Source organism: Macrobrachium rosenbergii, chromosome 50, assembly GCF_040412425.1.
Source record: "Macrobrachium rosenbergii isolate ZJJX-2024 chromosome 50, ASM4041242v1, whole genome shotgun sequence".
Taxonomy (NCBI): Eukaryota; Metazoa; Arthropoda; class Malacostraca; order Decapoda; family Palaemonidae; genus Macrobrachium; species Macrobrachium rosenbergii.
In genome coordinates this window covers 5495001-5519737 of record NC_089790.1, presented here as the reverse complement: position 1 = coordinate 5519737, position 24737 = coordinate 5495001, and the positions used below count along the sequence as shown (strand labels likewise).

The 24737-nt window shown below is 39.1% G+C and overlaps 1 protein-coding gene across 1 annotated transcript in view; it reads left to right on the top strand.

The window, feature by feature from the left end:
* Positions 1 to 24737, top strand: part of Su(Tpl) (Suppressor of Triplolethal) — a 213371-nt gene that overhangs the window by 146013 nt on the left and 42621 nt on the right. Inside the window, 1 exon segment of the mRNA XM_067093461.1 lies at positions 8683 to 8727. Coding sequence (XP_066949562.1) covers positions 8683 to 8727 — 45 coding nt within the window.

Here is a 24737-nt window from a genome sequence, read left to right as displayed (position 1 = left end):
TGCACTGCAAAATGAAGATTAACACAGGTGTTCTGAGTAAATTTAAGATATTCTTATTCAGTGTACCTCTCTCTCTCTCTCTCTCTCTCTCTCTCTCTCTCTCTCTCTCTCTCTCTCTCTCTCTCTCGTTAGTACCTCTCGCAGTCACACGGAGTTCCAAAATTCGATCTGAGTTTTATGCGAGAATCGAATGACGGCCTTTTTTTTTTCCCTCACTTGTGTTAAAGGTCCGTGGGCTGTCTTGACCAGTTTTTAAAGAACAGGTTAAGGTCGGTCGGGTGGTAGCTGCGCGCGCGTGCGCGCCTGTTTGCCCCAACGCCAAATTGCTAATAGGATGAGTCTGCAATCATATCCCCAGTGCCCAGCGGAGCCCAAGGCAGAGTTAAAGGAAATTCTCCAGTTGCCGCTCTCGTGTCTGCGATTGGGGAATAACCTGATCATCAGTCTCTCTCTCTCTCTCTCTCTCTCTCTCTCTCTCTCTCTCTCTCCACACACACACTCACAGTTGTGTGAATCATAAAATGAATGCTTGGAAGAAGATAAGACACGTTTTAAAGATGAAATATTCCGCTGACTGCAGCGTGTGGTGTGAACCTAAAGGCGTTTCATTTCTTAATCCTTATAAAATCGCAATTCCTTATGAAGATAATCTGTTGCATCCTGGCTGCCTTAAAGAAGCACCTTTCTTGGCATTTGAACTTGCACCATTGGTGAAGTAAATTGAATAAAATGTACTGTGAATATATCTTTGTGTGTGTCTAACTCACCTCGTCCGAAACGTCTCACTTCATGTAGTTCTCGAGCATACCATTGACACTGGTGTTGAATTTCGACCCTCGCTTTCCTGGTTAACTTTATTATCACCAGTATTATTGAGGATTATGAAGAGCAGTCACGTTCTTCTCAAAATGAGGATGAAGTCAGACCTTTCTCTCGAGTGTAAATCTTGGTAGAGTGTTATAAATACAACTGAGGCCCATTATTATTATTATTATTATTATTATTATTATTATTATTATTATTATTATTATTATTATTATTATTATTATTAAAAATCTCATAATAGCATGGGTCTCTAAAATGGTGAAGAACTCTACACTGGTGTAAATGCAGATATATATTAGAAATTATATACACATACACACACATTATATATATATATATACTGTATATATTGAGGAAAATCGAGCGGGTTCTCCAAAGCTCTCGTTTGTTTATATATTTCTAATATATATTTACATTTACACCACTGTGGATTTCTTCACTTATTATTATTATTATTATTATTATTATTATTATTATTATTATTATTATTATTAATATTATTATTATTATTATTATTATTATTCTTGAGTAAAACGAACTCAAAGTAGGCTGCCTGGGAAGAGATAGCAAAGTCGTTTTGAAGGTCTAGACTGGTGGTTAAGCGTTCACGCCACCTGATTTTGTGGTCGAGAAACCACAAAAAAATTGAGGGGATGTCCCTTGATATGACTGGGACTGTTTGCTGGATTCACCCTTATTGGCTCAGGTGTACAGGAAGAAAACTGCGCTGGCTTAGTCAGTTGTTTCTTTCATGCAAACTTGAACATCGCCATTCCTTTAAGGACACAAGAGCATAGACCTTGATGCGAAGGATACCGATTGCCGATTAGACACCATCAATCTTTCCTGAGGCGACCTTTTACGTCAGAGCAACCTACTATCAAATGTAGGGTGACCTTAATGAATCATTTGATTTGCAGCTTTTTAATTTGGCGAGAACGCCCCCATTTCACACTCTTGTAGTAGGAGGTATGCAAGAAACTTGAGGGCATCATACCGTGGCACAGTGCCAAGTCGTATAGCCCGTTCATGAGGTCTTGCACGAGTTTTGTTTATTTCACGAGGTTCTGGATCTAGATGGATGCTGTTGCACTGTTTTTCTGTATAGTTTTCCTGGGAACTGGATGTAAGTTAGGTTACCGAGCATCAAGTAGAATGAGAATTAATGTAATAGCCGTCTTTTAGCTTAGAAATCGCGAAAGCACGTAAGTTGATATAGGCAGTCCTGCTTGGTGTGAAGAGGAAATAAAACTAAACAGGAAGGAACACTTCAGACCTAGATATGAGAGAAGAAGAAAATATGGCGCCTATTGTTTTGGTCCCCTTTGAAGACCCGAGATTAGTGATGTAAGGCTTCTTTAACCCACCGAGGCGGTTGGATTTTAGCTTTCAATTTCTTGTTGAAGTGGACGGTGTCCGAAGATAAGACAAGATGTTTATATTTGTTGTTCATTGTCTGACGTCGAAGCCTTTGTAACGGGAAATACACATATAATTTTTTTTTTTAGTTAGTGAGGTGGCCTGAATAGTTACCGTATTCAGCTTTACGTAAACAAAGCCTTCCTCATGGAGCCACAGTAAAGGTAGGAGCTAGTCTTTGTCTTAGGTAGCCTCAAGAAATGTTGAAGTTTGTGGTGGTGTGGGATGGGTTAGTACCCCCTGAGTGTCGGCGCGGGGGTGGGGGGTGGGGGGGGGGATAAGTTGAATGACAACCTGCTACGTTTGAACCCTACAGTGTCAGCATTACTCCTCCTCTCCCTGGCATTGTTTTTGAAGCCTGGCATCAGAAATGCCATCAAGTGGGTATTTTCTGGCTTGGTAGACTACCATTGTCTTGTCCTTTTCATACCCGCGTTTTGTTAAGTCGAGAGGTCACCTCTCTCTCTCTCTCTCTCTCTCTCTCTCTCTCTCTCTCTCTCTCTCTCTCTCTCTCTCTCTCTCTCTCTCTCTCAGGTAAGAGGAGTAAATAGCGTTGTTCCTTTTTTTTTTTCCCCTCTCGTGTAGGTTAACAAGTGAAAAGGTTAACACTAGCATGAAAAACGTAAACCCAGGATAAGTATTGCACATGATACTTCAACCTTAGAAATATTATTACAATAGGTGTGAAGGAATACAAGATGGGTTCTTTTTCAGTTTCCTCAGTCATTTAAACCATTAAACCAATTCTGAATCTGATGCATTAACAGCAAGACCTTGAATAACGTTACTCTGGTTCAGGACATTTTCACATGAACACGGCTCTCAATCATTATTCAATTTTTATTCTTTATTTTTACCGACGTTAGGTTTAACGAGCTCCAAAGACGAATTCGACAAATTGATTGATCGATTAAATTTATTCAGTGATTGATTGATTAGGTTTGTTCTGTGGGCGTCGCAGCATGTATGCGAATTCAACACATTTCTGTTTCGTCTCATGAACTGTTTTGACTTGTGGGAGTTTGATAATTGAATATTTAGACGTCGACCGTGTCATCAATACTCATAGATTTGTAGTGGTTTGATCATTGATTATCTAGACGTCAACTTGTCATTAGTACTCATAGATTCGTAGGAGTTTGATAACTGATTATTTAGACGTCGAATTGTCATCAGTACTCATAGATTTGAAGGAGTTTGATAATTGATTATCTAGACGTCGACTTATCATCAATTCTCATATGCAGAAGTGTCTTTTGCAATGGTTTACAATTCCAGGGAGATATTGGAGAATCTTCAAGAAGTCACCATTTCACATATAAAGATTTTGTTGTGATTTATATAATTGCATAATAATTGGCAGGGAATAGAGTAATTACGTAGAGATTGATTTGCATGGTAGTATACGCTCTTGTCCCGTATTCAACGGGTATGGAAGTGGTTTTGATCATACCGATGATGCGCTTGCGCGCGTCTTACGTCATGTGGTTCGTGCTAAGCATGAGGATCGTAATTAAGGAAGTGTACCTGGTAACCCATCCTTCCTCGTTATGCGTCGTTGGAACTGATCATTGAACTGCTTCTTGATTTCCTTTCCTGGGTTTTTGTTTTGTTTTTGTTTTTGTTTTTTTTCTCAGTAGACTGGGAGGAAACAATATATTTTTAGTTTAATTATTATTATTATTTTTTTCCTTCTTTTTCTATCACAGTCATCCTATTCGACTGGATGGTTTTTATAGTGTGGGAGGGGGTTCCGGGTTGCATCCTGCCTCCTTGGGAATCCATCGCTTTTCTCACTATGTACGCTGTTTCTAGGGGCACGCTTTTCTGCATGAGTCCTGGAGCTATTTCGGCATCTAGTTTTTCCAGATTCCTTTTAAGGGAGCTTGGGATCGTGACTATTGTTCCTGTGATTATGGGTACAATTTCCACTGGCATATTCCATATCCTTCCTATTTCGATTTTCAGGTCTTGATACTTATCAATTTTTTCTCTTTCTCTCTCATCTACTCTGGTGTTTCATGGTATTGCGACATCAGTGAGTGATACTTTCTTCTTGATTGTTATTATTACTTTGGCGTTGCGTTATTATTGCTTTGGCATTGCTTCTCCTGTAAAGGATGATTGATAGTATTTACAGTTTCAATAGCCACCCTCTACATTAGGTAGCTCACTGTAGTTGCATAAATAGCCTGGAAAACCTATTTATGGTGGAAATAATAAAAAAAAGTTCCCCTTTTTTTACACATTTGTGTATAACGGTCCTTTTGAAGTGTGAATGATCCTTTAGATACTCTACAGGCCAGCTCTGATTTCTTGATTTACCCCAAGGTTGTCAGTACCCTCAGGTCCTAACGTACTAGTGTCATTAGTCAGGGACTTGTTGAAAAATGAAGAAACGTGTCGCTGCTCCCGAGAATACTTTCGCAACTGGGATGTCTTTAGGATGAATCTGTAAATTGCAGCATCCTACTGGTGTAAACATTATATATATTATATATATATATATATGTATTTTGCCTGAGGAGAGAAACGGTTTGGTATCCGAAATATAGCCTTTATTTTCCACATTTTGGCGTTTATATGGACTCCTTACATATGATATGTATGTATATATATATATATATATATATATATATATATATATATATATATATATATATATATATATATATATATATATATATATATATATATATATATATATATATATAGAGAGAGAGAGAGAGAGAGAGAGAGAGAGATGATGATGATGATGATGATGATGATGTTTTATGCCGAGTCGATTAGCCTCATTTAATATTTAAAAAAAAATTTATTCTTTTGATTTAATATAACAGATGTTCATAATGTGAATCACTCTTGCTTGCATTTTCAAATTTGTTAAATGCATTCTGTGAGGAGAAACAACTAGTAAGGGTAAAAAAAAAAAAAAAACTTAGAAAAGTTCGCCTGCTGTGATACTGAACCGTAATATGTTTTGAGAGGAAGCCCGTTTCCACCCCCCGAAAATTCGGTACCTTCGTATCTGCGCGAATTCGAAACTTTTCGACCTTTAAGCCATTATTATTAAGACTCTGGCAAACGCCAGCTCTTTCTCCGTACCCTCGATAGCCCACCTGTTGGCAGATGATTGCTATATTGGGACACGGGGGCTCTGAGATCATGTCGTGGCTCCGTTTCAATCACCAAGGTGTTAGCGTTTGGCGGCTTTTGCTTATTGATTTCACTAATTATTCCTGAGGCCTATTGGAATGCCATCAACGGTGAGGCAGTGCTTTCAGTGTTTTGTTTGTTTAGAGAGATTTTAACACTCTCTCTCTCTCTCTCTCTCTCTCTCTCTCTCTCTCTCTCTCTCTCATCACTTTGTTTTAGTTGGTATTCATGCAGGGGCATGGAACTCAAATGGTCGTTTATACCTTGCTTGGCTCCTAATATAGCAGGCTTTTTTTTTTTTTAATAATAAACCTGGTTGTTTATCTAGTTCTTTGGTTATGTTGATGTGGCTTTAAGTTGGGAGTTTGTGAACTCTCTCTCTCTCCAAAGCGCGCGCACAGATACAAACGGCATTAAGGTAACACCTTCCCCCTAGGTGAAAACTATTATAAATAATATCTCTCTCTCTCTCTCTCTTTGACTTGAAGGTCATTGAGGTAACCGTTCCCCCTTTCATCTTGGTGAAGACTATCAAAAATAATTCTCTCTCTCTCTCTCTCTCTCTCTCTCTCTCTCTCTCTCTCTCTCTCTCTCGGACGTGCTAGGGCAGCGAGAGACAAGATGGGTGGAAGTGAAGAAGAAGAAGAAGAAGAAGGAGGAGGAGGAGGAGGAGGAGGAGGAGGAGGAGGAATGTAGATGTAATCACGGGCGGCTCAGCTATGAGGAAAATCGATGCCAATATTCACCCGAAAAGATCAGAGAGAAAAATGGCTCGGAGATTTTAAGTTAACTTTTCCTGGAATAGGACTGGAGAGTCTTTTTCTCGCCGAAGAATTGTCCTGTAGCTTTCTTTCCAGGACGCTTTGTTGTGTGTGATCTGGTTGTGACAGTAATCGAGAGTGATTTGCGGTCCTCAGACCCCAAATATGATTGATCCTGTACCGTTAGAACTGAGGAATTTACTTGCAATTTGTTGCTTAGTTTTGAGTTACATGATTGTGACAGAAGTCTATAGTGATCTGAGTTCCGTAGACCATAAATATGATTGGTCGCCCTCTGTGAAAACGGAGAAATTTACGCACAATTTAGTGTTATTTAGTCTTCCTCTACGTGTATATGGAAAATCTCTCTCAGCTGTTAAAAGGCCCCTTTCGTTCCCTTTACTGTACCTCCCTTCATATTCTCTGTGTTCCATCTTACTCTCCATCCTCTCCTAACAATGGATTCCTAGTGCAACCGCGAGGTTTTCCTCCTGTTACACCTCTCAAACCTTTTTCTGACAATTTCCGTTTCAGCGCTGGATGACCTCATCGGTCCCAACGCTTGGCCCTTGGCCTAAATTCTATATTCAATTCAGTTCAGCTGTTAACATGGTTACGGTGCTAGTCATCCTTTTCTTATCTGTGTCCACCGTGTTCGTTTCAAGTGCTTGGATTTGAGGAGTCGTGTTTGTCTTAAGGAAATGAGTCTGGTTCGTTTCTTGAGTAAATTATGAAGTTCACAAGACTCAAGTGGCCGTCCGCCTTATCTCTGAGGAGTTACGAATTGTAACCAGTTTCTCCTTATCGGGAAATTTGTGAGTTTGCTCGAGTTCACACGGTACTTGATAATTTGCCCCGAGAGCCTATTTATTAATTAGCTTGGTATTATAGTTCTTGAGGGCATGCGATGCATCATTATTATTTAGGGATGTTCGACCAAGGTCAGATGATTTGGCAGATGAAGTTGCGCTTAAACTTTCATAGATGTCTGGCTCTTGATATGTTTGTTAAGGTCAAAGGAGAGAACTGTATACTTACACACACACACACACACACACAAAAATATATGTGTGTGTATATATATATATATATATATATATATATATATATATATATATATATATATATATATACATACATATATATACACATACATTATACATACACACACACACACAGAGTCACTCTGTGTGCGCGTTTTATGTAACGAACACATACAAGTTAAATCCGGTAATGAAAGTTATAGATAACATTTCTTGTGACCGACACTGACCCTGTTTTTGTATTTTGCATTTGCCCTACAGCTTATTCTTGTATTATGTTGGACATATCACGGGATTTCGCACATAGAACTAACGTCAAAGCTGTATCAGTAGGCCAAAACGTATGTCGGTAACGTAACGCTTTAGCGAAGTTAAGGTGATGTTGGCATTCCACGTACGGAAGTGGGCTGAACACCGAACAGAACCGGTATAGCTGTCAACGTTGTACGTATAACCTCCAACTCGAATCAGACCGGAAGTTACCAGTACGAAAAGTATGTTTTATTATTTTATTCGCGTCTCATAATCAGCCGAGACAGATTCATTGAAATGGAGAGCCGTTATTCGGTCGTTATTGGTGAGTAACTTTTGGTGGGTATCTTTGTGTTAGGATGATAGAGACTCTCTCTCTCTCTCTGTACCCCCCGGGCGAGCGGGCATGACCTTGGTCAGACGCGGATGAGCGGACTCGTCAATTGCTTGTCTGAAAATATCGAGGAAGATGGCATGGAGATGCGGAGAGAGGGTAAAAACAAAGAGAGAAGACGAGAATGAAGGGGGAATGTAGAAAGCTCTACGAATAGGATCAAAGCGTGAAAATCATGCCATAAACGTATCACCTGTAATTTAACTTTTACCTTATTGTTGCGAGTGATAAAACTAATTGTGTTATGTTTTATGTAACTTAACATTTTTTTCATTGCCAGCTGCCTCTAATGTTTTGCTTTCCGCGATACAAATTATCCAAGTATTCGCTCACGTGTTGTGCTACGTAATGAAAGCTTCATCAGATTTGGTATTACCAACCTTTTGTTTTTTTTTTAACGATTGGAATATCTATATACGGTTTGTCACCTTTTCTTAGAGACGAAACAATTCCTAAGTGAATTATTCGAGTCTGTTTTAGAAAGTCCTTGTGCTTTGCCACTGAATATCTGGGCCTAACCGATATTCTTGCTAGTTGTAGGTTATTGGGTTAAAGCTCTTCTGTCTTAGGGGACGGGAGTCGCGCTGCCTCCTTCTATCGGCGTCTTCATGCGAAGAATACATTGCTCTCTCTCTCTCTCTCTCTCTCTCTCTCTCTCTCTCTCTCTCTCTCTCTCTCTCTCTCTCTCTCTCAGGCTGGCGAGTTCAATTGGTCTGTGTTTATGCATCGAATGTCAGCATTTTCTCGTTGTAAAGCTTGTATTTAATTTTGCTTGTATTTTAGTGATTTTAAATATTACAAATTTGTTAATTTTGTTTTTTTCTATTTTCAGAACAACGCTGCAAGTCCAAAGATTGCCTTTAGAAACCATGAGGGGGTGAGTATTTGTTTTTAGTGTGTATTTTAATGTCTGATTTTGTGAGGAAAATACTCACTTTTCATAATCTATTTCTGTGAGCTTGCAACTTGAAATTCTTCTTGTCATTTATTATGGTCCTTTGTTTCACACTTTCCCATTTATAAGTATTAATTTGTATGTGTCAAATATAAATCGGTTTGGATAGTAAGCTAAACTTGTATGTTTGTGAGTAATTTTGAATCAAGTAGAGTTAGATTATATGATGAAAAATTATGTGAAGATTCTTTTTGTCGGTATATAAACAGAAGGAACCTCATAGTCATGATGAAATCGCGGTCAGTGGATAGACACTTTTCTAATTTTTCAGTTTAGATATCCGCTCTTAGAGTTGAGTCCGAGCACATCCGTTACTCCACAGACCGGAATAGGATTTCTGGAGATTTCCTGGCGGTCGGTCCGTCCGTCCCGAATTGAAGAATATGTGGAATTTAAATGAGAAGGAACGTTCATTTCCCGACTTCCACTTCCGGACGTGATGAAAGGAAAAAATATTCATTGCGCTCTCTCTCTCTCTCTCTCTCTCTCTCTCTCTCTCTCTCTCTCTCTCTCTCTCTCTCTCTGCTACCACATCATTTTCCCCTCTCAGCCTTTCATTAGAAAGAAAGTAGGAAATCTCTTGCGGTCTGGGATTCTTTATGTACAGTGTGTGGGCAGTAACACACTTGATATACAGTGTTGCGCTAATGCTTCTTCGCAGAAATGCTATGGTATGTATTCTCATTTGTGAGATATGTAATTCACATACTTGTGCTTCGCCCTTTAAAATACGGAGAATTCACATATCCTGTGCCTGCGTCATCTCTGGTGTGTGGAAATAGGGGGTTCCCTTTCTCCAGCAAGATCCGCTCGAGTGGATGGGACTTGGTATAATGAATGATGGGCATTGCCCTGATAAACTCCTCATTGGAAGTTGTGTTTTTCGGAACGCATGGCAACAAGAGAGAGAGAGAGAGAATGAAGAGACCGTAATTTAAAAAAAAAAACAAGAAATTAATTCGCTCGGCAGCATTTTGAAAGGCGATTTTTTTACAGAAATAGAATTCGTAGTAGTTATGTTGCTGATGACGTCACTGGAGCGTCCCGGCTATGGCTGCTGACGTCATCGCAAGCCCTTGGGAGGTATTATACACGGTTGTAGGACCTCGCGCGCTGTTAAGAGGGAGCGATTCCGTCTTCGAATCCTTATAGATTCCTATCAGTAAAAGGAGGTCTGGGGATATTTTCGTGGTCTCCTGAATACACGGAGTGTGAGATGCTGCTTACTTGGGTGTTTACTGGTTTGTCAGCGAGTAGTAATTGTGAAGTAGATACGGAATAGAGTGGTAGTTATCTCTCTCTCTCTCTCTCTCTCTCTCTCTCTCTCTCTCTCTCTCTCTCTCTCTCTATATATATATATATATATATATATATATATATATATATATATATATATATATATATATATATATATATATATAGTGTGTGCCATACAGAACAGACGTCTGGGGAGATTTTTTTTTTTTTAATTTGGGTAGACCTTGTTCTTTATTTTTATGTTAATCTCCAAAGGAAGATTCAAGGACGGTATATTGGTCTCAGCAATGAGTTCCTTTGCCGTGTAGCATAACCTAGGTATAACTTGAATCGTTTTAGAAGGTTCAATTTAGGTGTGCATATTTCTCCCGCTTGGTACAATAATTTAAGATTTAGTTTCATATTTTTGATAAGCATATATATATATATATATATATATATATATATATATATATATATATATATATATATAGAGAGAGAGAGAGAGAGAGAGAGAGAGAGAGAGAGAGAGAGAGAGAGAGAGAGAGAGAGAGAGAGAGAGAGAGAGAGAGAGAGAGAGAGAGCGCTTAGTCCCCTCTCGGTCGCAAATGGCGGTACCTCACGTACGTTACCTGCCGGCTAATGAGATATTAATGTGATTGGAAATTCCTCATCTATTCCTCCCTTGCCCTTTTCATATCTCCCTCCCTCTCCCTCTCTCTCTCTCTCTCTCTCTCTCTCTCTCTCTCTCTCTCTCTCTCTCTCTCTCATGACTTTTCAAACCTCTCCCCCCGCCCCCCACGAAAAAGTTGAGGGGAATGAATGGCGTCCAGCAAAGGTAGTGCCGTACACCTGTGCTTAATGTGTGAGCGCACACCTGTCGTTTTGTTGAGATGGCTTTGAATAATTCAAGTGAAGTGATTCTGGGCCGACGGATTGCTCCAGGAGTTCTGATATTCGATTTGATTAACGTTATTATGGCTATATTTGTCCTTAATTAATTTTCAAGCAATAAGCTCTTGATATGATTTTTATTTTTATTTTTTATTAATTTATAGGTAATCAAGTATTGATATGATTTTGTCTTTACGTAATTACATTTTGAGGCTTACTGTAGCCGTTTATCATTTAGTTTTACGATTTATTTGAGATTTTAATGTAAAGGTGTCCTGATAACAGTATCGGGCAAATCCTTCAGTATTTTTTTTTTAACTTGAATACTTTTTTTGCTTATTTAATGCTTTTGTTTATTTTTTTTTTTATTATAAGCTAATTTGGCTATTTTAGATTCCAACAAAGGTTAAAGAGGTTTAGAATCAGCAGGAAGAACAAATTTCTCGTACCGCGTCCTCGGCAGGGGAAAAAAAAAAGCTCCCTTCCTTAAGAAAATATCCGCCTGTCAGGAACAGTGTTTCCTTGTCAAGCAAAATGTTTTGTTCCCTCCTTCTCGGAGAAATAATGTGTCCTTAGGAATGGCGGTAATCTCTGCTGAAGGAATGATGTGGCGTTAGGAATGTTCTGTATATTTTCAGCAAACAAACAAAAGTAGCATTTTTATTTTTTTCGGGAAGAAAGGTGGTCTTTTAAAAAAAAAAAAAAAAGATAATATTCAGGAAGAAGGTCGTTAGATGCATGACGAGAAGGAAGTTTGTGCATAAATGCGCCGAACTTCTTCGGCGCAGTCGAGGTTTTCTGTACAGCCGCCACAGCGTATAATCAAGGCCACTGAAAATAGATCTATCTTCCGGTGGTCTCATCAGGTACGAAAATGACAAGTTTATTGAGAAACATTTTCGCAGAAGATTGTCGGAGGAAAAAGTCGTTTTTCCCCTGTTTTCACATCTTGTTCATTTTTCCCGTTGATTAGAAGGCTGTTCTCATGTCAGGATGTGGACATCTTCCCAGGACCTTTACCTTACAGAAAAGATTGCTGAAAGTGGTGATTTGCCTGTTCCCAAGAATGGTGATTAAGTTTTAGACAATCGCGGGAAGGTGTTAGCTTTAGTCATCCTTTCTGGTCTCCCCCTCGACGTGAAGCCTCCGTTAGTGCATTTACTCCAAGAACAGTATGCGCAGATCATCAGCATCCACCTTCGCTGGAGGCTCTATGTTGTCACATTGCCCCGTGCCAGAAGGATTACAGTTTTTGTTCCGTCAAGTTCCCTTTGCAAGACAAGTAGCGTATGAAGCGTGTTCTGTACGTAAGTAGTTTCCCTCTTGGAATAATGATGATAAGCGGAAGAAAACTACCACCGCAAGATTACCGGAAAAATAAGGTGCAGTTTGCTTGCAAGGAAGCAAGTCATTACTGGCTTATCAGGGATGAAAATTTGCCCGCAAGCTTTAACAGAAAAGAAAGGGACCCCTGTTCTTGGTCGCTGCGCTATTGTTCCTCCTCCTCCTCCTCCTCCTCCTCCTCCTCCTCCTCCTCCTCCTCCGCAAAGACTAGTTCGATTATTCATATCTCCTCTCTCTCTCTCCCCCCAATTTCTTGTTCTGATCCTCAAATTTTCGATCAGTTTTAAATGTCACCGCTGCCTCCGTGTGTGTTCTCGGTCGCAACAGGAAGTTGACTCATGGGAGGAGCGCGTTTGTTTCGGTCGTTCGTCTGTGATTGCAAGCCCAGACGTCGTAGCGGAGCAAATGGCCTATTTATGGCACGGTGTGAATGATTGCTTTGGGGCACCAAGCATTTATTTATTTTTTTTTTCCTTTCAAGGTTAATGCCCTTAATGGCACCCTCGTAGTTCAGTAGCCTTTTACAGTATGTATGGATAGTCATGTTTGTGACCAGGGAGGGAAAATGAGTGTGAATGCGGCATGGAGGGGGGGAGGGGTAGGGTTGTTTGAGAGAGAGAGAGAGAGAGAGAGAGAGAGAGAGAGAGAGAGAGAGAGAGAGAGAGAGAGAAGTAACTTATGAGGAAATACAATGTGGAAACCATATTCGAAGGGGAATGGGTTGATTAAGCAAACCCCCATTACCCTTTTTCCACTAACTCTCTCTCTCTCTCTCTCTCTCTCTCTCTCTCTCTCTCTCTCTCTCTCTGTCAACCTCCTCTTACCACGCCCACCTTGAGAGATAAATGCAGGGTTGTGTCAATGGCACTTTTTAAAGATGATCTCTCCCGGTCTGCTCTCTTCTGATCTCGCTCTCGTGCGTACCGTCTCCCCTCTTTCTTTCACATAACTCGGATTTCGAGGGGCTGGAATCGCCCTGTCTGGGTTGGGATCGCAATGAGGATTATGAAAGGAATTTCTTCTTCACCCCTCTTATTTGCTGGAAATAAAGAAAATTATTTTCAAAGGTCTCGTTTCAAGAAGAATGTCATATGTTTTATTTTCAAGAACCTGTTTACAGTATTAAAGTGAGAGAGAGAGAGAGAGAGAGAGAGAGAGAGAGAGAGAGAGAGAGAGAGAGAGAGAGAGAGAGAGAGAGATAATGCGATTATCTCAATCAGTATCCTGTGTATCTTGATACGTCACGAATTGATTTCGGTTCAGGGAGTAAGAAAAATTAATCCGTACCTTGCCAATAACCTGTAATTTTTTTTTTTTTTCGGGGGCGGGGTTATGTCGTGAATTGCCTTTGTTTCAGAGCAAGAGAGAGAATAGGAACTTGTTTATCGCTCTATTTAGAAGCTCTTTTCATCTAGAGGTTGAAGAAATCTCTCAGTGTGACTGAAGGATTTCCAGTGCGATGACACCCTTTAAAAAGAGAGGATTTTTGCTGGAGAGTAGTGTGTCGAGTTCATAGGAAACGCATCTACTTGTTACAGTCTCAAGTATTTACGTATTCTCGGTTTGCGTTACTCACGCGTGTGCGTGTTTGGTACGCAGTCTGGAAAGCTTATGCGTGTGGAAGAGAGAATCTTTCCCCCCTTCCTTTTCGATAATTGGAAATTCTCATATATTCTTCATTTTCCTTTAAAGGAGAAGGGACATGTGGAGACTCTTTTTGAATTGTGCTCTGTTTATCCAACTTTTTTTGCTTTTATCGTATTCATATCGACTCGGTATTGAGGTCCTGTCATATAGCACTGACTGAACGACGGTCTGTTCGAGTTATTTGTAAAACTGAGGACACATTAAAAAACGACACACACATTACATTTGCAAAACTAAGACACATTACATTTGCAAAACTAAGTCACATTACATTTGTAAAACTGAGACGCACATTACATTTGCAAAACTAAGACACACTACCTTTGTAAAACTGAGACACATTACATTTGTAAAAACTGAGACATTACTTTCCCATGGGCAGCACAGCAGGCTGTATCGAACAATGAGACAAAGAGAAGAAGCTGTTGCATTGTAGCGTAAGGTCAGTGTCGCAGTGCCTTCTGCAATCCGTTCACACAGGATAATTTACGAAGTCAAGACGAATTGAGTACAAGGAAAAAAAAAAACAGCTCAAGCAGTTATCAGTCGTTACAGTATTAAGGTCAGGGGTTTAGAGAGTGGCTTCTCTCTCTCTCTCTCTCTCTCTCTCTCTCTCTCTCCAATGGTATTATTGATTACGATTTCTGGAGCGTTTTTGTATAGTGGACAGACTTTGTAATGTCATGAAATAACGCTTTATTTTGTCTCACTTTGGCGTCAGTCTATATTTCAGAACCCTTATTTATTTTGTTGAGGTTTGCTGAATAAATTTCACTACTTTGCAGCCTTGAGTGTAAAAGATAGGGGTTTTGATTTTATGTACTGTAGATTTACATTACACACTTTTTTTAAAGACATTTATATAGCATCTTTTTATAGACACTGATTTGATTTTGTATATCTCTTATGGTTCTTATAGTAAAAAAATATTACCTTCTTTTTTAAAATGTTTGGTTTACTTTTATTATAATTTTTAGTAGACATGTATATCGCCTCCTTTTGCGAGTTGACACCCCGCTTTCTTGTTCTACACCCTCTTTTATTTTTGTTTATGCTGTTACCAACTTCCTAAAGTATTACTACAAAAGCTTTGAATAAAGGTGAAGATTGCTTTATGGATAAGCAACAATTTACCTGGTATTTCACTTAGCTGTTGTGCATTGCATGTCTACCTAAAATTATCCAAGTACGCGGAAGGACCTCTCTCTCTCTCTCTCTCTCTCTCTCTCTCTCTCTCTCTCTCTCTCTCTCTCTCTCTCTCTCTCTCAGGGATCTTTTATTGTTCACGTATTCCATGTACAACTTCTCCAGTAACACAGAGACCAGTTTGCTTAGCTTTCGATAGTATTAGCGAGCGGGTCTGGGAACTAATGGAAGATATAAGGATGACACCGCCACATATGGTCCTACGCTATTTTAGATCACGAATTGGTCTTTATTTGAAGGTAGTCTGTCCTGTATGGACAGATATTACTTCAGAACTATGCTTCAGCATAGAGTTTGGTTGTACTGTTAAGGGGAAAATGCCCCGTGCAGTTTCGCAGGCAGTTGTTGACTCTGATAGAACTGTAACTGGATATCATCGATGTCTGCAACTCCATTTCCCCATCTTATGAGATCTCATTGAAAATGGTTGTTGTTTAACCCATTCCTATGGGCTCCATTGTAGTTGGATTTGTGATCTATTGGTGCATGTGGAGGACCTAGTTGCGTCTAGGCTTTGGCTGTTGTTTCTGTTTGTTATCGAGTTGTTTAATGAGTGTAGTTGTTCGTATATTAAGAGACAACTTACTAATACAATCAGTAACGTTTAATAAAGCACAATATAACTGGCTGTCCCAATATGCAGGTGTCGTTTGTGATTTTGTTTCTTACTTCCAATTATACAAGGACAGTTTTTGCATGTGGAAAGAGAACGTGGCACCGAGTTTATAAAATATTAAATATCCACAGGTCTTTCGTTAGACGAATCGTGGCAATATTTCCGCTGGCAGCTCTATTGATGGTTTACAACAAACGTGACTCACTGCCAATATTCTTGGAAAGTATTGTTCCCGTTCTGAGTCACTCGGGATGGCGTGGTGCAGCTGTTATTGAGGGGCAGTTAGCAGCGTACGTCTTCTGTTGCCGTAGATTATATCCCCGACCTGTCTTGTCTCACAGAGTTTCAGTCTCTCTCTCTCTCTCTCTCTCTCTCTGAAACAAAAAGGTACACTACCTACCACGCAGGAGAATGGAGAACTGTTTACTCTGTGCTACACGATTTTCACTGTAAAAGTTGCATAATGCAAAATTGAAAGTTATTGCGAGATCCAGTCTAAAGCTGACGTTTCTGTACGTTACAATATATCCTTTGATAACGCTAAACAGAAAAAAATGCTATTGCACATTATTGTCTTTGGCTGGTAGAGATAGATTTTGCACAGATTCCTTACATTCGATATCATGGTGGCTGTAGTGGGAAAGAAAATAAGAAAATGTGTTTCAGTCCTTTTACAGAATCGGTCTGCTGCTGTGAAGGCATCGAGTTTCGTTTTGAAGAAACGACAAATGTCATGCAAAACAAACTTTGATATATAGACGAAAAGCCGCGATGTCAAAGTAATTTCTCTCTCTCTCTCTCTCTCTCTCTCTCTTTTTAAGATTGTAGACGGGCTGTTGCAAATGAAAACATTCTTCTAGCTATATGACCTTTCAACACATTTTCTTTATTTCCCTGAAATACCAGCTTGACCTTCAAGTACAGGAATTATTGATTGGAATGCTTGTTGTTGTTGTACTAATTCGTTCTCTTTTCTGTTCCAGGTGAGTTGTTGGGATTTGGTGGCGTTTGGTCTCAGAGTGGGTAAGATATTTACGCGATTTTCCAGTGGCAAGAAATTTGAGGCGGTTTTTTTTTTCTTTCTTTTATTTCATCCATTGACTCGAATGTAATTAAGTTACTGTTAAATGTAGGGCGGTTTATATAATGCACTTCGTGAGGGTAAATCCTTTGGGAATATTAGAATTGCAGAAAAGTTTTAAACTACCTCCCGCAAAGAGATTTTTGCTTATGGTCCGGACTGTTTGTTTTTTTAAAACTATTACGCAAAATATTGTTTGTGGAATTTTAGGGAAATTTCCCTAGAGGCAGGGTCTTATCTTCGGCAACAAGAGACGTTACGGGAGAGAGAACACCTATTGTTGAGCTGGTGGAATTCTTATGAGTGGTATGCGTTTGCGATCTCGTGGCTCTCATATTAGTTAAGGAATAGTTTATCCAGAAGAGTATATTTTACCACATGTCAATGAGGTATGCTTGTATCCAAGGCGTTTCACTACTTCGAAATATGTTGCGCGTAAGCGAATTGTCATACGAATATCCAGCGGAAGGATTCCTTTATCAAGAGAGCTCTTGCAAAGCTCTAAAAGTTTCCCTGCGTAACTTTGTTGGCGGTAATGGTGTAGAGAGTAAACTGTCATTCTTTAGAGTCATAGTATTAAGCCCCTAAGTTTCAATGATAGTTGCTTTGCTTTGTATTTTACTTTGATAAAACATAAAGTTGGTGGTCTTTCGCTTAGTTCTCTTCTGCTTCAGTTTTCCCCAATGTTTATCAGTTCATGAGGAGTTTAATGTCAAGTACTGTATATCACCTCATTCATTAGGCTTCATTGCTTGTTCCAGAACTAGAAATGGCCATGCAAATGTCAGCCGCGGGGGCCTTCTCATCAAGAAGACCTTCGCCTCTATGTAAACGGTTAGATTGTCGTCATAGTCCTCACCATCCCATTATGCGTCGGTGGTGGGTTGGTGATAAGTGGCCAGACCTAACGGTTGTGATGAAAAAAAGGGGTGCACTTCACGTCACTTCATCAGATCTTATGGCACTGAATTGTTCTGTGGAGATTATAAGGATAAGTGTGGCAGTGGCTGTTGTTGGTTCTTAATCTCTGGAGGCACATCCATTACAGGGACTGCCTTATTGTCTGTGGTCTGGTGGTCTTGACTCCTCGCCTCGCCACCTAAAGGGCCAGGGTTCGATCCCATGGAGATGTCGACGGGCTTTAGGAAGTGGAGGTACCTTTGTAGTTAGTTTCTGTGGTTGGTCGCAAATATGGTGCAGAAGTAGGTGGGACTGGAGAGCTTATTCCAAAGGTAACTGAAAAGGTAGCACCTCTTAGACCACCCCTTCCCTCTAAAGGAGATATATATATATATATATATATATATATATATATATATATATATATATATATATATATATATATATGTGTGTGTGTGTGTGTGTGTGTGTGTGTGTAACTGAATCACAAAAATATGGAACATGATGAATATATAAATAAAGACAAAAAACACGAAGGAAAGAGGAACACTGGAGTGCTGCAGAGGCCTTTCGACTGTCGTCCTTTACTTAGCAAGTAAAGGACGACAGTCGAAAGGCCTCAGCACTCCAGTATTTCTCTTTCGTGATTTTCTCTCTCTCTCTCTCTCTCTCTCTCTCTCTCTCTCTCTCTCTCTCTCATGTATATATATATATATATATATATATATATATATATATATATATATATATATATATATATATATATATATATATATGTATGTATGTATAATGACTTTTAGTGTCTCATTCCCGAAGCAAGTAAAAGTTTCACCGCAGATACACTACGGTCTGCGATGATATTGATTGATAGGTACGGAGGTTTATAACAGCGGTACAGCCAGCACTCTGCACCAAACATACTGATATCCATTGTCATGAAAAGGTTTAGTGACTGAATTCCAACTCATGAAAAGACCATGATCTGTTCTCAACATCTCGTTAGAGGTAAATTGGACTTTTTGGGTGGTCTGCGCCCGTGTGGGAAAGTCATGGCTGGCTCAAAAATAGTTATTGCTGTTATTCCTAGCAAGTGGGCGTCTTAAAAAAATTTTCTTTCTTTTTTTTTTATCTAGTGACATTGTCGATGCTTCGTTTGTCCTTGGTTTGATTTTTGAATATGGAATAGTTTTGGTAATTTTAATTTCTCAGTTTTCCTTTTTGAAGTCATTTTATCGGCATATTTCTTTTGTACCAGAATGAAATTTATTCTGACACTGTATACCAGAAAATTGTTAATGTATAATACTGTATAATAGGAAAATAGTTTTAATCATGAAGGCTCTATTAAGTTTCTAAAAAGAGAAATTGGCCCCCTTTTCACTCCTTGCCTTGCAAGAGAGAGAATATCATTATCTGTGCTTTCCCCCCGAAAAAATCTCACGCCATTTTCTTTTATGAATCATTAGTCATTTTTTTTTTACATGGAGAAGTGATAGGAAATTAAGATGATGATCGTATCTCCATATGCGTTTATTATTATTATTATTATTATTATTATTATTATTATTATTATTATTATTATTATTATTACCTCTCGTGCTTAATGAATTGTGATTTATGTCTGTGTAAAAGTAAATTGCCGATTAAATTAATGTCCTTGGATTTTTTCAGTGTGACGTGTTGATAGCGCTAATTAAAAATTCAGGACCTTTGGTGGAGAGATAGAGGAAGCAACTGCACCAGTGAATTAGGGACTTTACATATATATATATATATATATATATATATATATATATATATATATATATATATATATATATATATATATATATATATTTTACATTACATATATAGAATGTGGAGCTGTTACCGTAGATGCAGAAACATCCTTACGGAGAAGCCTTTGCTATCGTGTATGAGGAAGTGTTATTCAGTTTAGGGAATAATTGTTTTCAAGTGCGGGGAAGCAGTTGACATCATGTACGAGGACTCTCATTATGTTGCTGTTTTATTTGTAATGCTGTTGTATCGTATAAGGCATGCACAGGGAAGCAGGAAGTGCCGTGAATTTTTCAACATTTATGTGACTCTGGGTTGCCAAGTCTGTAGTCTCTCTCTCTCTCTCTCTCTCTCTCTCTCTCTCTCTCTCTCTCTCTCTCTCTCTCTCTCTCTCTCTCTCTCATATATATATATATATATATATATATATATATATATATATATATATATATATATATATATATATATATATATAATTATAAACTTTATCACATACACAATTGTTCTGTGCATTAGTACAATTACCAACAGGACCTCATTCAAACTGGATGGTATCTAGTGGAGATATTTATTCCAAAAAGTTACAAGTTTTATATATATATATATATATATATATATATATATATATATATATATATATATATATATATATATATTTGTGTGTCAATGGACGTGATCATTTTTGATTGACAACTTGTGCCTCATTGAATAAACATCAGCGTGGTAATTCATTGCCTGCCAAAGTTGAGCTGGTTAGCTAAGACCTGTTCGCTTGATGTATCCTGAGCATGTGTATTTTTCCTCGGCCCACATGTGCGTGCATCCATTCGTGAGCCCGGCCATAAAGTGAGCCATATATGGCCCCAGTGCATGACACACTATCAGCTCTGCTCAGTGAGAGAGAGAGAGAGAGAGAGAGAGAGAGAGAGAGAGAGAGAGAGAGAGTGGGGTGTTTGTGTACGTCCAAGTCGGTTTCAGAAAGCTATAAGTGGAAAATATGCAGGGAACTGGTTTACGAAAACTGGTACTGTGTGATCGTCTGTGTGATTGTCCGTAACGTTATGAGTGAAAGTCCTTGTGTAATGTGTGTGGATATATTCTTTACTTTATGTATTTCCCTTTACCTTCTCTTACTATCCTAATGAGAGCCATATTCTTTGGAAGCTTGAATTTCACGTCAGTCTCCCCCCCCCCTTGTGGGCTTGTTTCACATGAGTAGGGTTCTTCATCTGAATAATAATATTAATAATAAACTTGGTCTGCGTGAAGTAGTAATAATAATAATAATAATAAATAATTTGGTCTGCGTTATGCCCCTACCTTGTTAGTGGGTATGCTGATATTGGCTATTTCATTTTAAATCTCTCTCTCTCTCTCTCTCTCTCTCTCTCTCTCTCTCTCTCTCTCTCTCTCTCTCTCTCTCTCTCTCTCTCTCTCTCTCGACGACTGTGGAAATGCCGTTGAGAGGGAGATACGAAGTCTTTTGTGGAAGTGTAGGGGAGGGGAGGGAAGGCGCCTTTTGCAGAGTCTCGTGGTCATGCAACTTTTACTTTCGAAGGTGCTCTCTCTCTCTCTCTCTCTCTCTCTCTCTCTCTCTCTCTCTCTCTCTCAAGACTTTCGAAAGCTCTCTTTTGTAGCTACTACTTTTCCGTTTTCCCTTTACATTCTCTTGGCTTCCTTTATTGAAATATGAGGCACGCTTGAGAGAGAGAGAGTCCACCAGAACAAATGATTATGCAGGTTATTTTAAATTTATATTTAATTTATTTTTTATTTTTTTTTTGTCAGTCATTGATCACCGTTTTGGAACAGCGAAACGCAAAAAGAGATTTTGACTTTAGGCGCGAACGCAAAAATCATCCTTGATTCTAAGTAATGCGTTGTGGCTACTCTAAATCTCGAATTGCACAGTTGCACGCCGAGTCATAAACCCACACACACACTCACATACACACACACACACACACACGTGTAACTCGCGGATCAATGATTGGGTTTTTGAGGGGTGTTGCAACGGACGTCTAAAGCTCTTGTGCTGTTGCTGGCCCGTCCTCCTGCAAGTGACGAGATTGCAAAAACGGCATTGAGTCTGGAGAGAGAGAGAGAGAGAGAGAGAGAGAGAGAGAGAGAGAGAGAGAGAGAGAGAGAGAGAGTTCACTCCAATGAGAATTGCCTGCTGGTTGATGAACGGAATAAGAGAGAGAGAGAGAGAGAGAGAGGGAAAATTCAATCCAATTAGAATTGCCTGCTGGTTGCTGAATGGAGTGAGAGAGAGAGAGAGAGAGAGAGAGAGAGAGAGAGAGAGAGAGAGAGAGAGAGAGAGAGAATGGAAAATTCAATCCAATTAGAATGAAAGAGAGAGAGAGAGAGAGTGTGTGTGATAGAAAATTCACTCCAATGAGAATTGCCTGCTGGTTGCTGAACGGAATGAAAGAGAGAGAGAGAGAGAGAGAGAGAGAGAGATTTTTATTGGTGGAAAATCGAGTCTGGTATTCGATGTTGGCATTTCAAGAAGCGAATTGAAATTGAAATTTAAGAGGGTAATGGAAGTGATGGCTTTGGTTAACGCCACACTTCAGAGTGTGTGTTTGTGTGTGTGTGTGTGTGTGTGTGTGTGTGTGTGTGTGTGTGTGTGTGTGTGTGTGTGTGTGTGGCCTTGTTGAACCAGATCACCTTCGTCAGCCATCTCACGCAACTGCCTGAGATGAGATCAAGTTTGTCTCTGTAAACCAAGAAGACACTTTGGTAGGATGACAGTTTTTCAAAGATTTAGGAAAACAAAGCATTCGTACTGAAGGGTTAGGGTACTGATGGAGAAGTTACTAATCAAAATGAGTTCGTAGGCATCTTGGCGTTCATTCATATTATGCAATGGCCCAGCTTGTATAGTAGGTTATTCGTGCAGTATGAAGGTAATTATATTTTCCAGTTCATTTCGCATCAGTGCTTTAATGCCCTTCGTGTCAATTACGGTTTTATTTTATTCTCTCCGTAATGTCGGTCAATTTAACATAAAACACCATCTGAATTTCCGCCTGTGACCAACCAACCTTCGAACAAGGACTCGTGATAATATTAGGAGTTCATAACAAAGCTCATTTACCGAGTATTATACTTTCATACATAACCACCTGAAATCATACATAACCACCTGAAAATGATTTGGCCTTGGAACCAGCCACGCACAAGTGCTAAGGTGGAACATCTGTCGTGAATTGTATACCTATAGTTGGTGTGAGGCTAAATCGAAGCCTCTCGTTACGAGGTGATTGTGGTGGATGAGAGTTTGATTCCTCCCCCCAAAATCTTGCTTTTTAACATTAAATTCGTGTTTAGGTGTCACGTATTTTAAGATGGTTCCGAGAAGACTTGGCAATGCACGTGTGGCTGCGTTCATTGCATTCGCTTATATTTTTATTCTTTCGACAGTCTCGGCATGTGCCGGCAGAACCACCTCTCTTTTTACACGCAAATGAACTTTTTCCACTTCTTTTGCAATGAAGTGAAGTTTTCCCACTTCGTTTACACTTAGATGAACTCTTTCGTGTATTTGGTAGGAGCTTGTATTCGTAAAGTTCTGTCGTGTGATATGACTCTTAGTAATAAGTTGAAGATGTCTTGAGTTAGTTTTTAATATGTACCGTATTTAAGAATTAGCCGTTTCTCTTGAAATATCTTTACCTTAGAAAAAGGGCGACTATTGATTCATTAAATACGCACACATTGTATATATATATATATATATATATATATATATATATATATATATATATATATATATATATATATATATATATATATCCGCTTGACCTAAAAGGGGTTGACATTTAAATTTTAACCGCCGAATCATGGATTAACCCCATGTGCAGAAGACTCCTTGAAACTAGTCGCCTTATACCCTTGATGGATTTCATGCAATTAACCCCTTTATACTCGTACTCCTTATCAGCAGTACAACAAACCACCCTATATTCACTGCGCCATTTGCTTGTTCACTTCTACCTCATAAGCACTCTTTCGCTTCCAAGAAGTCGGTCCTTCATCAGCCAGCCCCCTATTTATGCAAAGACTTCCGAATTATAAATTCTTCACCAACGCATCTTCTCCACGTTGTCCATTTGGCCACACCATCTCAAAAAAACGTTGAGCCATCCTTTGTAATCTTCTTGCCACCATTTCTGCATTCCCAAATTTCTCACCGTTCCCCGATGCTTTACTATAGAAACAATTTGTCCCAACAGCTTCAACCTCTTTTTCTTTCAGTCGTGTTCACCATCCGTACCTCACTCCCGTATTGGAGTGATGGCTCGACAGTTCCTCATACATTCCATCCCTTGCTACCATAGAGACTGTTTTCAATCTTTTGTACACATCTTGCTACCTCCCGTGCTTTTCCTATCCTGTAACTCGCCTCTAGCCTTATCCTACCATCATCCTGTATATTTACTGACATACCTATAGGTATAACATTAATCTTACTCGCATTTACTCGCAACTTTCATCTCAGTTTTTCCTCAGTATTCCCAGTCAGTGCTGTATTCATGTGCAACCTTCAGCCATTCCATTATACCCATTTTCCAGTCCCCAAATTTTGCATCTATATTTATAGTCCTTCCTCTTGACTTCTCATGTCACTCCACCCATAAATATATTGAGCACCCATGAAGGCATGCGTATATATTGTGTACTTAACGGGAACTGGGTTTAACTATTAATTTTAAACTTAACCTTTGTTCCAACATAAATCTGATATGTTATTTTTTAACATGCGGTGACTTTTAGCTATGAAGAGGTGGGGTGTCAATGCTTACCTGGTTAAGCACTTTTATTTTTTTGACGTTAGAAGAGGTGTGTAAAATGAAGAGAGGGCACTGTAGGGCACTTGTGTTGATGGAATAGGCTTTGATAATGAGTGGGACTTAGGGAATTACCGCTTTTGAAATTCGTCTAAAAAATATTTCTCTAACGGTATTCTAGAACGAGAGAGAGAGAGAGAGAGAGAGAGAGAGAGAGAGAGAGAGAGAGAGATTTAAACTTTCTCATACTTTGATCTAGTTCCCAGCTTCCCAAATCTTTTGTTGTTCTATAATTTTCGTTGGGAAAATACGAGATTCATCTTTTAAATGAAAATGTCGAAATTTTCCTATCCCCTTACAGTCTTTCGCCTTACGAGGGAAGCGAAACCTTTTTTCCCCTCCCCCCACAGACGTCCGTGTCATAAGGTGGTTG